At 44.7% G+C, this 13,269-nt stretch overlaps 1 protein-coding gene across 2 annotated transcripts in view; it reads right to left on the bottom strand.

Annotated features, from left to right (window-relative positions):
* Positions 1-1,937: 1,937 nt before the first annotated feature.
* pdzrn3b (PDZ domain containing RING finger 3b) overlaps positions 1,938-13,269 on the bottom strand; it is a 100,208-nt gene continuing 88,876 nt past the window's right edge. For both annotated transcript variants that reach the window (XM_085273040.1, XM_085273041.1), the window contains 7 exons: positions 8,186-8,439; positions 6,931-7,015; positions 5,326-5,424; positions 5,173-5,235; positions 4,968-5,069; positions 4,663-4,779; positions 1,938-4,302 (listed from right to left, as the gene is read on the bottom strand). In XM_085273040.1, the coding sequence (XP_085129166.1) occupies positions 2,797-4,302; positions 4,663-4,779; positions 4,968-5,069; positions 5,173-5,235; positions 5,326-5,424; positions 6,931-7,015; positions 8,186-8,439 (2,226 nt within the window). In that variant the 3' untranslated portion in view covers positions 1,938-2,796. The remainder of the gene's footprint in view (positions 4,303-4,662; positions 4,780-4,967; positions 5,070-5,172; positions 5,236-5,325; positions 5,425-6,930; positions 7,016-8,185; positions 8,440-13,269) is intronic.

Raw genomic sequence — 13,269 nt, 5'->3', positions numbered from 1 at the left:
TGTCGTCTCATTAAAAAACAACGGTGCACTGAACAACTAAGGTGACGACAAAGTGGATCAGCAGAGGGTGAGCTGCTTTTGTCCTCGGTAACGAGGCGCTGAGCTGATAATTGAAGGATCATACGGGACTGAGGCGACAAGGTCTCTGTAACAGATGGTAGGAGTCCGGCGTCAGATAAATAAACCATCAGCCCAGCATGGGGACATCACCATAAGACAAAGCTTATTGCCAGCATTACAGACAGCGTGAAACGACCCATCAGATCTGAGCTACGAGCTGATGGACCACTTTTCTTTGGCTGAGGAAAAGATAATGGAGGGAAGCCACTGTGAGATATGTAGAAAAGGCTGTCAGTATGTAAATCTTTGTTGTCAACCTTGAGCCCTGTCAGACTTGGACAGCAGGGATCTCTACTGACTGGACTGTTTTATGTTAATGCCAGCCTGTCATGCTGTTGCCCTACTTGGGTTCTGATATGAAACGCAGACACAGCCAAAACACTTTTTGCCTCAGGACTTCTGCTATCATTACTACTGGCTGGCAGATGAATGGATGCTTCTGTGATACCAGTAAGACTTCATCCTAGATTGAAAAAAAAAATGTATTCCAAGAGAGGGAGGGTGCCTTTGATACCACATGCTAAAATCAAAAACGTGTTACTCGAGATATTGAAACGGACTAAGCAGCACAGCAAAGAAATCTATTTAAAGTTGGATTTGAACTGAATGAAATTCAGCAGCGTTGCAGCCTGAGAGATCTGATGGATTATTAAGCTCTCCAGCCTAAATGCACTGCTGTGTGCCGTGAAGTTGAAATGTCTCTGATACTCTTTGTATAAACATCAAAATGCTATCACTATCATCGCTAATATCACAAGGAAAAATGTAAATTACAGTTACTGACTAACAGACGCATTGTTCACAAATCATTAACAACTTTAGTGAAATAGCTACTCAAGCTTTTAGGAGCAGATTTGTAGCAACATCACTCTGTACTGGTGAGAAATTAGGTTGGGCTGAGATGTTTTAAATAAAATAAAAGTCATGTGCTGTTTAAACAAACTATTGTAGCCTTTGTAGGTTACAGTCTCCAAACCAAAAAACTCAACTAAACAAAGAACAAACGTAGTGCTGCCAGTCAGACTTCTAGCCGATGCATGTGTGGTATAAATCTGAAAATCCTACGTGACTTCCTTTAACACGATTTTTGGAAAATGCAACCTCTGACCTCGACGTCACTGAGATTCAAACCTGTCTGAGATTTTTAGTAGACTGATCTATGGTAGGATTTTCAAAATCCTACATCACCTTTTGTTGAGTTATTGTTTTCACAAACTTTGATCTCCACACCACCAACCTGTCCGCCCGTGTGGTGGGGTAACGACAATACCCCATCGGTAAAAACCTCAAAAACTAAAAAATAAATGAATAAAATTAACAAAACATTTCTTGTCAGAGTGTTTTTGCTATACGTTATTAATTAGTGGACCTTTTAATAAAGAATATCACCAAAACAAAAATTCTTTGCTTCCACAAAGAGAGCTGTGTAGAGAACTGGCTCTACACAGGAAAAAAAGAGGGGGAGACAAAAACGAGCATGAGGACGGGAACATCCAGGCTCTAGTTTGAGAAAAAAGATGCCTCGTTAATTTTTCCAAATGGTAACTTTTTATTGAAAGGCACCTGTAAGAGCCAGAAAGGGAGTAGCACGTACTGTTGTGTGGAAATGTCCCGTTTTCTTTCATGTCTTTGAACAAAAACACTTTCTGTGCATTTTCAAACTTGGTTCAAAAACCTTAATCGACATGAATATTTTGACTGGAGTCTTGCACCATCTACTTTGGTCCAACCTCCCCTTATTGAGTAAAAATACTTAAATGCTAAAATGCCAGAAGGAAATAAACAACATCTCTTATAAATGACAAAATTCTCACAAGTTTTCAAAGCTCGTCATATATAAAACAATAATTTATTATTTCTCTCATTTTACAAGACATCAAATTGGGTGGTTAACTAAAGATTTGCTTAAGCTGTTATTCTGACCAATACATGAAACCCTACCAAAGCAACTACAGTGTGTGCTTGAACAAACAGACATTTCAGTTTCAGCAACGTGAGAAATGTCTTTCTCTAAATATACGTACATACATGGTGATATCACGTTATGATGTTCTCTACATTATGTAACAGACGGTACATCGCTGGTGGCTTTAAACTTTGGGAGATCAGCACCATTCAAGGGAAAGCAAAACAACAAAGTGAATTTGATACAAAAGTTGGATTTTTTTTAATTTACAAAAAGTCCTTTTGAAAAGGTTAAGCGTTTCACCTCGCAGGAAAATATTGTTTTGGTAAAAGCATTACGTACACATTACAGCAAAAATACTGAAGAGATATATAGTACGAACAAAATAATGTAAAATAGTGTAAATGCTGGCTTTTTAATGTATGGCACACTGTCTTTACACACTTTCAAAACCTTCCAAAAAGTCAAATATTGTATTTGTGTTTCAAAAAAATCTTCAAAAAAGCAGGCACAAAGGTAGAAGAGATTATTGAATTATGCTTCCAAAATCTTCCTCATACACGGTCTCCTAATCCAACTCACTCGAGGTCTGTTTCAGGAGCCCTCTTTTCACTGCAGTGGGGAAAATGCTCACACAGAAAAGGTGTTTATTTCCTATTTACACGTGTTGCCACCTTGAACGAGGCAGGAATCTGTACCCCAGCTGTTAGAGTCCTATGTACAGACCATTACACTCAAGTCTCTTCTCCTCTAGCAGGCCTGAACAGGACTTAGACCGTAGTCACAGACAGGAGGGAGTTGTACACCCTCGTGCCATCTGGTGACTTGGTACCATGGGTGAGAAGTTCTTGAATGGTCATCCAGTTGTCAAATATTTTCTTATTCCTCTTTTTCATCATCTTTTTGTGGCTGAGTTCGATGATGTTCGGCTCCTTTTTGTCCTCCAGGGTGGCCTGCTCCTTCAGACAGTCGGCTCGGCTCTGCTTCATGAACTCGCGGCGCTGCCTCTGCTCCTTGGCACGCACCGCGTGCTGCTTCCTCTCTTCCTTGCTCCAGTAGCGGCCCATCTTCAGCTCGCTTATGGCGTCGTCATCTGTGGTCATACCGCTGCGCTCCTCGTGAATCCGGAGGGCGCGTTCCCTCAGCAGCTTGTCCCGGACGGGCCTCTTGGTGATGTAACGTGTGCCGTCGCTGCGGATCTTCACCTTCCACTCCATCTTAGGCTCCAGGTCGCTGGGGGTAATGGGATCCCGACACATGCTGACCAGGCTCATCTGGCTCTGAGCGTACTCTACGGCTGACTTCTGCTGGATCAGCTGCATGTAGCTCTGGTAGTGCTGGGCATGGGCGGGGATGTGAGCGTGCTTGTAAGGTGAGTGCGGCTGAGAGAAGCCTCGCCCGCTCTTACTAGACTCTCCGGGCTTTCTCTCTTTGCCCTCTGCCTGCAGTGCTCCATCTGGATCCTTGGATGAGCTTCTGCTCCGGCTCGGGCTGCAAGCTTCCTGCACAGGAGACAGGAGGGGCTTCAGCATCCTGCCGCTGGAGCCCGACGGCCCAGCTTGGTTTTCTGCTACTCTACGGAGCGAATTATCTGGAGACAGTTCCAGAGTCAGAGGGGTGCTGCGGCAGCTCTCACCAGTGTTATAGGCACTGGAGCTGTCCTTGTCAGACTTCTCTGGCAGCTCCGTGATGTCTGACAGCTCGTGGCGGCGAGCATCTATGCTAGTGTTATAGTTGCGGAAGCCGCTGTTGTGCAGCATCCAGGATTCACGGCACTGCTCCCTCAGCTGCTGCATCTTGTGGGCGCGGACGATGTTCAGGCACTCCAGCTCTATGGTGCGCAGCTCTTCATTGAGCATCTCAAGCTCCTTGTCCACACCCTCCTGGTCCTGACCCACCGCTCCACCGCCCTGCCCATAGAGGCCCTGGGCTCCACTGCTCCTCATCTGGCACTTGAGCTCCAGGAGTTCCCTGAAGCGCTCGCACTCGTCAACCGGAATGCCCAGGAAGTCGGCGTCGGCGTAGTCGACCGACATGAACGACTCGCTGCTGAAGGGCAGGTCGGTGCTACCGAGCGTGTCCTGGCTGTAGGTCAGCTTTCTGCAGCTGCCCAGCGTGTTGGAGGCCGTGGTCTGGTCATCGCCGAGGTTCTCCTGCTCAGAGCTCTCGTCGTTTCGCGTGCTCTCGTCCGTGCGGCCGACGCCGCTGTCCTTCTCGTGATGGTTAGAGAGCAGCGTGGCTGTATCTGTGGTGCCCCCATCCTCCTCGTGCTTCTTCTAAACAAAACAAGCAAACAGCCCGCACAGGGGGAAGAAATAAGCGTAACTGTTTCACAACTGTTTTTCACATTTGGACAAATATGTGCAAAACTGTTAATATCACATCTGCTTTAATTATGAGCATTCACTGCACTTTTAGTCACAAATGGACGAATAACAAAGGCTGTGTCGCTGAGCCTGAGGTTCTCCATAACAAAGACAATTTCTGTTAATGGAAAAAAACAGTTGGAAACCGCGGAGCATCTGTTCACCTCGCCAGAACGGGCTCGGCCGACATAATCTATTGATGGACATATGTGTTAGTGGAGATTGATTGTGCGTGCTCACGCTCTTCACGCTGCGCACATGTGCGCGTACCTGCTGCAGCATGCTGGCAGTGAACTGCATGGCCTGATGGTGCTGCTGCTCCAGCATATCCATGTGGAGGTCATCCAGGAAGTCGTTCCTGTCATCATCCATCCAGCCCTCATCCAGCTGAGACGCGGCGGAGAGAAGAGACGCCTCATTAGATGCAAAGTTTTACACACACACACAAAAAAGACCATCTGCTATTCAAAGTCCAAGTGCTGTTTTCAGATTTGAATCAATTTGATGTGAAATCACATTTGGTTCCAAACTAAAACCTTTATTGAGTTGACACCAATAACAGTTTGTGAAATTACCTGGATCTCTGGCCTGGCCACCAGCAGGGAGATGTTCTGGTTGCTCTCACTGGTTAGCAGTGCCACGGCATCCTCTCGATTTTGGATCTCAACACCGTTGATCTTATTGACACAGAAAGAGCCATTTAAATAAAAAAAAGCTGTTTTTGTTCACTGTCATGATATGAGATCACAGAAACATGCACACACACACACGAAATCATACCTGTATGATTTTGTCACCTTCTCTAATTCTGCCATCTTTTGCTGCAATGCTGTTTGGATCAATCTAAAGAGAGCACACATTACATTTGTGAGTTAAAGTGAGCGTTATTGACGCCGACAGGCAAAGAAATCGCTGTCCGCCTGCGCCACATACCTCACTAATGTAGATCCCAGCCTCATCCTCATCGTCAGTCCTGTAACAGATAGTCAGGCCGAGCTTGTCTTGAATGTTGTCTCTGTACAAATCCACCTCCTGGAAGGACACATGCACAGATTAATAACCTACATAGCTGGAATTATTTTGGCCCATAGAGCAGAGAAACACTGTATTTATACGTCTGTGTCCCAGGACTATCTAAATGGGATCAAAACTGGGACACCAGAGAAGGAGTGATCCATCAATCTCTGTAATGAATCTTTCAGCTGGAGGCAGCAAGGCCACAGGCTCCTGACAAAGCCCTCTGACAGAATGAGAGATGATGCAGTGGACTGCAGTTGCGGAGAGTGCCATTTTTCACTTGTCAACACGTGTAATCTCACAGATACAGATAAAGATATGAGCAGCGCTCGTTTTTGGGGGCAGAGGGCAGATTCTGAAAGGGGTTAGCACTCTAAAAAACTCGCAGCTAAAAAATGGAGACCATCTTTGAGGAAAAACCTCTGGAAAACACCAAGAATTAGATGACTATTCTTATTCAGTAAATATGATGCTATAGTGAGGTATGGTAAGCAGGGGTGATCCTCGTGAATGGCTGAAACCGACACTAGAAGTTTAGATTGTTGCTTCTAGCTGTTTGTAGCAGTCTTTCTTCTGGATTTATTAAATACCTGCAGCTTCTGCAGAGGTTTCTTCCTGTTTAAAGGGAGTTTTTCCTTCCCAATGTTGCCAAGCGCAACATAGTGGGTCGTATGACTGTTGGGGTCTTCATCTTACGATACAAAGTGCTTCGAGGTGACTGTTGCTGTGATTTAGTGCTAAATAAAACTGAACTGAATCACAGGGATACCTATAGGATTCATTAATTTGGATTATATTATACAGGATTCATAACACTGACTGTGTGAATCTATTATTTTAACTAGCAAAAAAACAACTAAACAAAACAATAAATATGATTTGGGAAGAAAAGTAAAGTAAACAAAAAAGCTTCTGGTATTAATATAAACAAATTAGCGGTCAACCTGTCGGATTTGATTTAATCGCTAATTTGCTGTTGTGTGAATTTAAACATTATGAAGCAGAGTCATTCTTCAAGAGCACCTCCACAGATATTATTAATATCAGGCAGGTGGTCCCTGAGGTTTAATAAGAGGGGGAGCGAGGGTTGGCAGAGGTCAACGAAGGTGCACGATGGAGGTTTGATCGTGGCCTCTTCCAGCCTCTGTTAGCATCGTCAGATTCATCACCGCAGCCCTATTATCTTGTGCCATCTAATTATCCGCTGGGCCTCATCTCCACTGCGTAGGAGCAGAGGAAGACTTATTAGGCCCTGTCACTAATAAGTAATGATGTCACCGTTGTGCATCTGCTGGAACAAACCAGCAACTCGATTCCTGTCTGGCATGCATCTCAGTGTCTCCGCATAGGGAGACTGCTCCATCAATAAGTGCAATATATCAGGGCTTGGGGTCGCTAACAAGGCCATTGGAGCGGAGACGCCGAGACGACCTCAGGTCTGCTTATGGAGCAATAATGCACTTCTGCCCAAAAGTAGAGCTTCATTGAGTGGACGACTAAGAACGGAGATGGTGTTTTTACCTCATATTCCAGCTCCTCCCGCTCTATGTCCTGCTGTATACCCTCAAGGAAATCAGGGTCAAAGTACACGTGCCCAGGAGGATGCCTGAGGAAAGGAAAAAAAGAGAATACGATAAATTGGAAAAGAGTGGAAGTCAAATTGAACACACACATTAGGAAAGGAAACAAGAAGTAGTGACGCGTTTGTCAATCTGGATTTAATTTTGCCCCAGAGTTGGAAAATTAAATGGAGAAGTAGTGGGAAAGTAATAAGAATTCAATGAAGAAATCACTCTTGAATCAGATTCATTGAAACTGCAGCCTGAAGCTAATCACAAATTAACGCCGTGTTATTAATTTGTCTCGGAAATCAATTAAATCGCTATTATTCATTAAAGGGCGACTCCTGCTGCCACAGAGTGGAAAGTATAGCCAGGCTCCAGGGCTCACACACACACACGGAGTCAGAAACAAAAGATGCATTTTGAGAATGTGCAAATGAGCACGGCCATCATTTTAATGTGGCTGCGTGCCCCGGAGGAGCTGTTATCTCCCGTGAGTGACAGGGACATTTTCCCTTCAAACTTCCACACTGGTGTTACACGATCGCAGCGGTGCATTCTGCAGAGCAAGATAAGCTCTTTCAATTAGCATTTGAGGTAAAACGTTGGACGGTGACCAAAACTGGCATGACCTTTCCAACACTGCCGAGTTCTAACAACAAAGATTTCGACACTCTTCTCCATTTGGCAAAAGGAATTTCTGAACAAGCAAGTTGTGAAAAAGGCGTGAGGGGTCTTTAGCAACTGAGGGTGAGTGTGCTTAACTGCAGCTGGCCTTGCTTTAAACTAAGGAAACAGGAGAAGCTTAAGAAGCTTTTAAGAAGATGAAGAAACGTGGTCCAGAAAGGCTGGCGACACATAAAGGCTTATGAGACCCTTTCAAATGTGTCCTTTTTTAAAACCACTGGTAGACGGTTTAATTAACCACCTCAAATTTGAGATTAGTTTAATGTGTAACTTGAACACTTTGAATCGGTGACAGGGGAAGAGATTGTTAGCAACACAGTTTCATTGACATGTACAGTTATTTAATGTTCAAATGTGTGTCCCACACATAATTTACAGAATAAACTGCCTTCTCTATATTTAAAACAAGAGTTCTCTGACTACTCTTGAAATAGTCTGCCTCCAGTTGTTCTTGTGCCGTTCTGTGCTCACTAACTTGCAAGGTTGAACTCCTTGAGTAAAAAAAAAAAAACCGAGCTGGTACTTACTCCTCTGGAAGCAGATACTCCTCCAGCTCTGAGATTGGGGGTGAAGAGGGGGGCAGATTGGTGAGGGCCATGATGTGCTGGAGGGTGATGTCCGTCTGGGTGCTGATGTCTGTGACTTGGGTGTCAACGGCAGGGTTGGCCACTTTGGGGTAAGGGGCCCGACGCAGAACCTGGACCACGATGGGCTCCTTGGCGGTGCGGAAGGCCTCCACCGCCTGGTCGTGTGTGGCCTTTGAGAGGTCCTTTCCATTGACCTGGAAGGAGGAAGGAGACACCAAGGTCAATAACCATGATAATAATGGAGAAGGTTATTTTTCTATTTGCTGAGCTCTCTCTGTGAAGCTCACGTCACACTATGCCCACACAAAATCAGAAGCAATGTTCTGTTTGAGAAATGACTCATTACCGCCTTCAGCTTGTTTTACAGGGTCACAGTTGGACCACGCAGAGTAAGACCTTAATTAGGAAGAGTCTCTCGTTAATTAATCGAGGTTATTATCCGTGGCTGCATGAAGAAGCCCTTGTTTAGCTAAGTAATTTCTTAGCAGAGGATAAATTTGACCTCCCGTCAGAGACAGTGGAGTGGGTGCCAGGCGCTAACCTGAGAAGATTAATTTGAGCAAAAAAGCTGCAGCGAGTCGCGAAGAAGAGGCTAATTAAGTGTGGCTGAGCCACTTAAAGTGTCTGAGTGCTGATGAGAGATGAGCACAGACCCTCAAAAGAACATGTCACCAGACCCAGTGTGACTTGCACGCAGATCTACGCTGTCCAAGAAGGTCACGGCTGGGTGTACAAATTAGATCCGTGGTTTATCGCTATAGGCTAAATCTTACAGGAAATTTACTGGAGGATCGACACTGGGAGCGAATCCAAAACAAGCGGCGGCTCGCTAAACTTTATTAACAGCTGAGGTTTCTTGCATGTAATCCGCAGCCTGGGTCAGTACACTTTATCGGGGTTTACACACAGCTGCCGTTCCGCTCTCAATCACCACGTCATGTGGAATTTTTTGGTCTGTGATTCCCGGATGTGTTGAGAGCTTTGATAGAATCTGAGCCTGAGGGTCTTCTCATTTCACAGGTCTCCTCCTCCTGCTTCTCTGCTGCGTTTGCACACACACGCACACACATGCTCATTTCTACCTAGAATGAAGGTACTTTCTCACATCAGTATCTAGTTTGCAGGTCATTAGGCATGTCATGAATCTCCAGCATCCCTTCTTCACTCTTCTTCACATCTGACACACGTGCAAGTCCCCGTCTGAGGATTAATTTTCTGATAAACATGTAGGTGGTTGCTGTGCCTGCCCCCAGCTATAGTAGTCTCATTCCAATTCATAGCACAGTTTGCAGACTTAACTGTAGTCCGACACATCAGAAGTAGCAGCAATATTAAAACACCTCCAGGGGGATAACGGTGGTATATACACACAACCCGACTTTGACCCACAGAACGTGAAAAGTGAAGGTATATTTTTATAAAAGGAGGACGTATACCAAAAAGCGCTAGGCTTGAGTATGTGCTGAAAGAGAAAGGCTGGAAAACGGAGGAAACGCTGTGGGGAGAGGCCATGTGCCTGCTAATAACCAGAGCAGATTAATGCTAATCCTGGGTTTGCAGGATAATTGGATCATCACAGTGGACTTTAAACTTTTTCTACATTAAAACTTGGCCAAAAAAAAATTTATAGCTAATTTGGGTTTGCTCGGAATAATTCAACAGTGAGAAAAGTTTTATCATAACAGAAAATGCTAATGTAAGAAATTCAATCAGTCCAGACCTGATGTCTGGACTGATCTTTGTTTCCCACAGCAGGCCACGATGTTGCACATCAGCTGAGGAAAACAAGCGCCTTTGTGCCTTCTCCCCTCTGCACGCAGGCTCCAGCAGTTAAACCTGGTTGCCAGGAATCCCGAGCCTACTTGAAGGCAGTGAACCAGAGACAAAGCCTTTAGTCCCCTTCTTGTTGTGCCTACAGCATTCTGCCTCAGTGCTCTCAATGGGGGAGGGGGGGGGGGGCAGAGTGTCCTCCCAACTGTGGAGGGGGTCCCACAGCCTCCATTCACTAGGCTCACCTCTGACACGGAGCGACCCTTTGCGGCACACTGGGAAAAAACCCACAACACTCTCCCGACACAATACACAATGCCTCGGCACCGCTGAGACCCCCAAACTGCGCCGTGTCAAGCCCCAACTCAGCCGCAGTTCAGAGCGCACAACTCCGTTTACACGCACAGCCAAACAAGCCAGACTTTAACAGGTTTAGCAGCTGCTCAGCTGCAACTGAAGGCCAAGTTCGCCTTGAGATGTGTTCTTCACGCTGACACCACGATGACTGACATGCAGAAATTACTCCGTCATCCTCCGGCGCATCCTCTGAGAGGCCTGGCTTAAATCCGTTTTAATGACAAGAGGGCGGCAAAGCCCCACTTAAAGGAATACTAATTAGTTTGAAATCAAACGACCGTTGCAGTGGTGGAATTTACACAGCTGTGGCTTTGTTATTCACCGATTTTCCTTCAATAAATGATCACATCTGAAGCAAAAGCAGAGCGGACGACCTGTATCACAGGACTTTCGTGCTCCGGAGCGCTCTTCCTCGGTGCTTCGTGTGGTAGCTGTGTCAGTCTTCAGCCTGCTGGGTAATAATAAGGGGCAGCAGGTGTGAGCCATCGAGCTCAGATGCTCTGGAAGGCAAATCAGGCTGGATTGAGATGTTGATGTGGGACTCTGTGTATTGTCTCTTCAGTGATTGGCAACCTGCTGCCAGAAATGCTTATCTGCCAGGCAGTGGGCTTCATCTCTTTGATTATTATATTCATATTACACTGCATGGAGCGAGGCGGCCTCTGTTTTCCATTTCTATTTAGTTTTTATTTAATCAGATATCCCCAGTGAAATCGAGCTTCTTTAAATACGAGAATGATTATGATGAAAAACAAGGGAAATAACTGTAATCAAGGATAATAAATGTAATAGACAGGACGGTTCTCTAAGCTCTGCTGTAACTCAAGCTTTTAGTTCATGCTTGCCACATGTGTACTGCACCACATCATCGCTCATAAGGTGAAATGGGTTATCTGCTAATTGAACGGTGGGTGCTTCTGCAGTCTAAGTGTTGCCGGGTAAGATACTAAACTCCAAACTTTCCCATATGCATCCATCAGTGAGGGGTGTGTGTGTGGGCTTAAAGACACAGAGTAAAAAGTGGCTTTATGAATTTTTGCTGTGGTGGAAAAAACATAAAGGGCACTCCACCGCAAATTATAGTCGTAGTTTTGAATCGGACACTGTTATCACTCATAATTTCAACTCGCCAATCATGTTGATGTGATGTCATAGCTCTGCAATTCAGGGAAAAGGCTGGAAAAATACTAAATGCTTGCTTGTCAGCGTTGCCTTCAGGGGTTTTCGCTTTAGGGGAGTCAGCTCAGGGAGTTTAAAGAGTGTCAAAGTTTGCATAAGGAAGAGGGCAAGGTGGATAAATATGTCAATAATAATATTAATGAGCAGCTTGCTCTAAGTGGCTGGTTGCAATGACATAAATACTGATGTTGTAGGAATGACACCAGTAGTGATGCTTTTTTTCCCCCTTCCTGCAGGCTCACATTACATTCAGCCGATTTGAGTTTGTATGTGGGAGGAGGAAATTGATATTATTATTATTTTTATTGCACAAAAGAACAGGAGTGTGATGCTAACTGCAACCTGCATCCAAGATAGAAACAACCGCATTAAGATGCTAACACGACTTTGGCTCTTTGCAAGCTTCTGCACAAACAGCATGCTAACACTTTGTTACTTTTAATAAAAGTAACAAGAAATGTATAATACATTACTTTTTTTGAATAATAATCCCAACACTGGACACCAGCATGGCAAAGTCTACTGCAGCTAATGATAAATGGAAACGCTATGCTAACAGTATGCTAACAGGAGCATTTTGAATCAGCTAAAATGAGACTAAACCAGCCCGATACACTACAATGCCAGTAAGACAGCCCCCCTCCCACCAGTTCTAATCATCATCATACAGGAAAGGCTTTGCAGGATATTAAGTGAATGTAGCATTAGTCTTTGATATGGCTATTGAATCACCACATAATCCTTTAATAAAGAGGACAGCCAGTGTTTCTGTTCCTCGGGGAGATGCGGCGAGGTGAGCAGAGTGGAAACTCTGCCAGACACACGGTGCCTTTGACAGTGTGGCAGAGGAAACCCTGGGAACTTCACTCTATAGTCGAGCATTTTCAAGCAGTTTGAAAGCCGGAGCACTCGTCTTTCTGGTTGGGTACACTTCTTAGACAAATTCTTCCAAATCTCTATTTCCCAACAGAAAGGAGCGCTGACATTATAGAGAGCATGAAGGCTTATATTCAGTGGGGCCTATGCTACGTTTGAGTGGCAGCCTGAATGTAGGTCATTCTACTCATAAAGCACAGCTAATTCCTCTTTTATTTCACTTTAAAGCATCTTCATAATAATAATAATAATAATAATAAATTTTATTTATGAGCGCCTTTCAAGTCACCCAAGGACACTTTACAATAGAATAAAACACTTAGTAAAACAATGGCAGAATTAGAACAATAAAATAAAGCACAAGATAAAATGAACAAACAGTGGATTCACAGTGAATATGCAGATTTGAACAGATGAGTTTTGAGTTGGGATTTAAACTGGGGGAGAGAACCAATATTTCTTATTTCAGGGGGCAGAGAGTTCCACAGCCTGGGAGCAGAGCAGCTGAAAGCTCTGCTTCCCATGGTGGTGAGGCGGAAGGAAGGTACAGTAAGCTGGACAGAAGAAGAAGAACGAAGTGAACGGGCAGAACAAGTGGTGGTTAACAGGTCAGAAAGGTAAGAAGGAGCGAGGTTATGAATGGCCTTGAAGGTGAGCAGGAGAAGTTTGAAAATTATCCGGAATTTCACAGGGAGCCAGTGAAGTTCCTGAAGAACAGGGGTGATGTGCTGGTAGGAGGGGGTTCTGGTGATAATGCGAGCAGCAGAGTTCTGAACCAGTTGAAGCTTATGGAGGGATTTTTGGGGGAGACCATGCAGAAGAGAATTGCAGTAGTTAATACG

The sequence above is a fragment of the Mchenga conophoros genome, linkage group LG5, assembly GCF_057382185.1.
Source record: "Mchenga conophoros isolate Kocher_MC1m ecotype Shallow Benthic linkage group LG5, M_conophoros_male_GT1.1, whole genome shotgun sequence".
Lineage (NCBI taxonomy): Eukaryota > Metazoa > Chordata > Actinopteri > Cichliformes > Cichlidae > Mchenga > Mchenga conophoros.
Note: the sequence above shows the minus strand (reverse complement) of the source record. Positions and strands in the feature narration are given on the sequence as shown.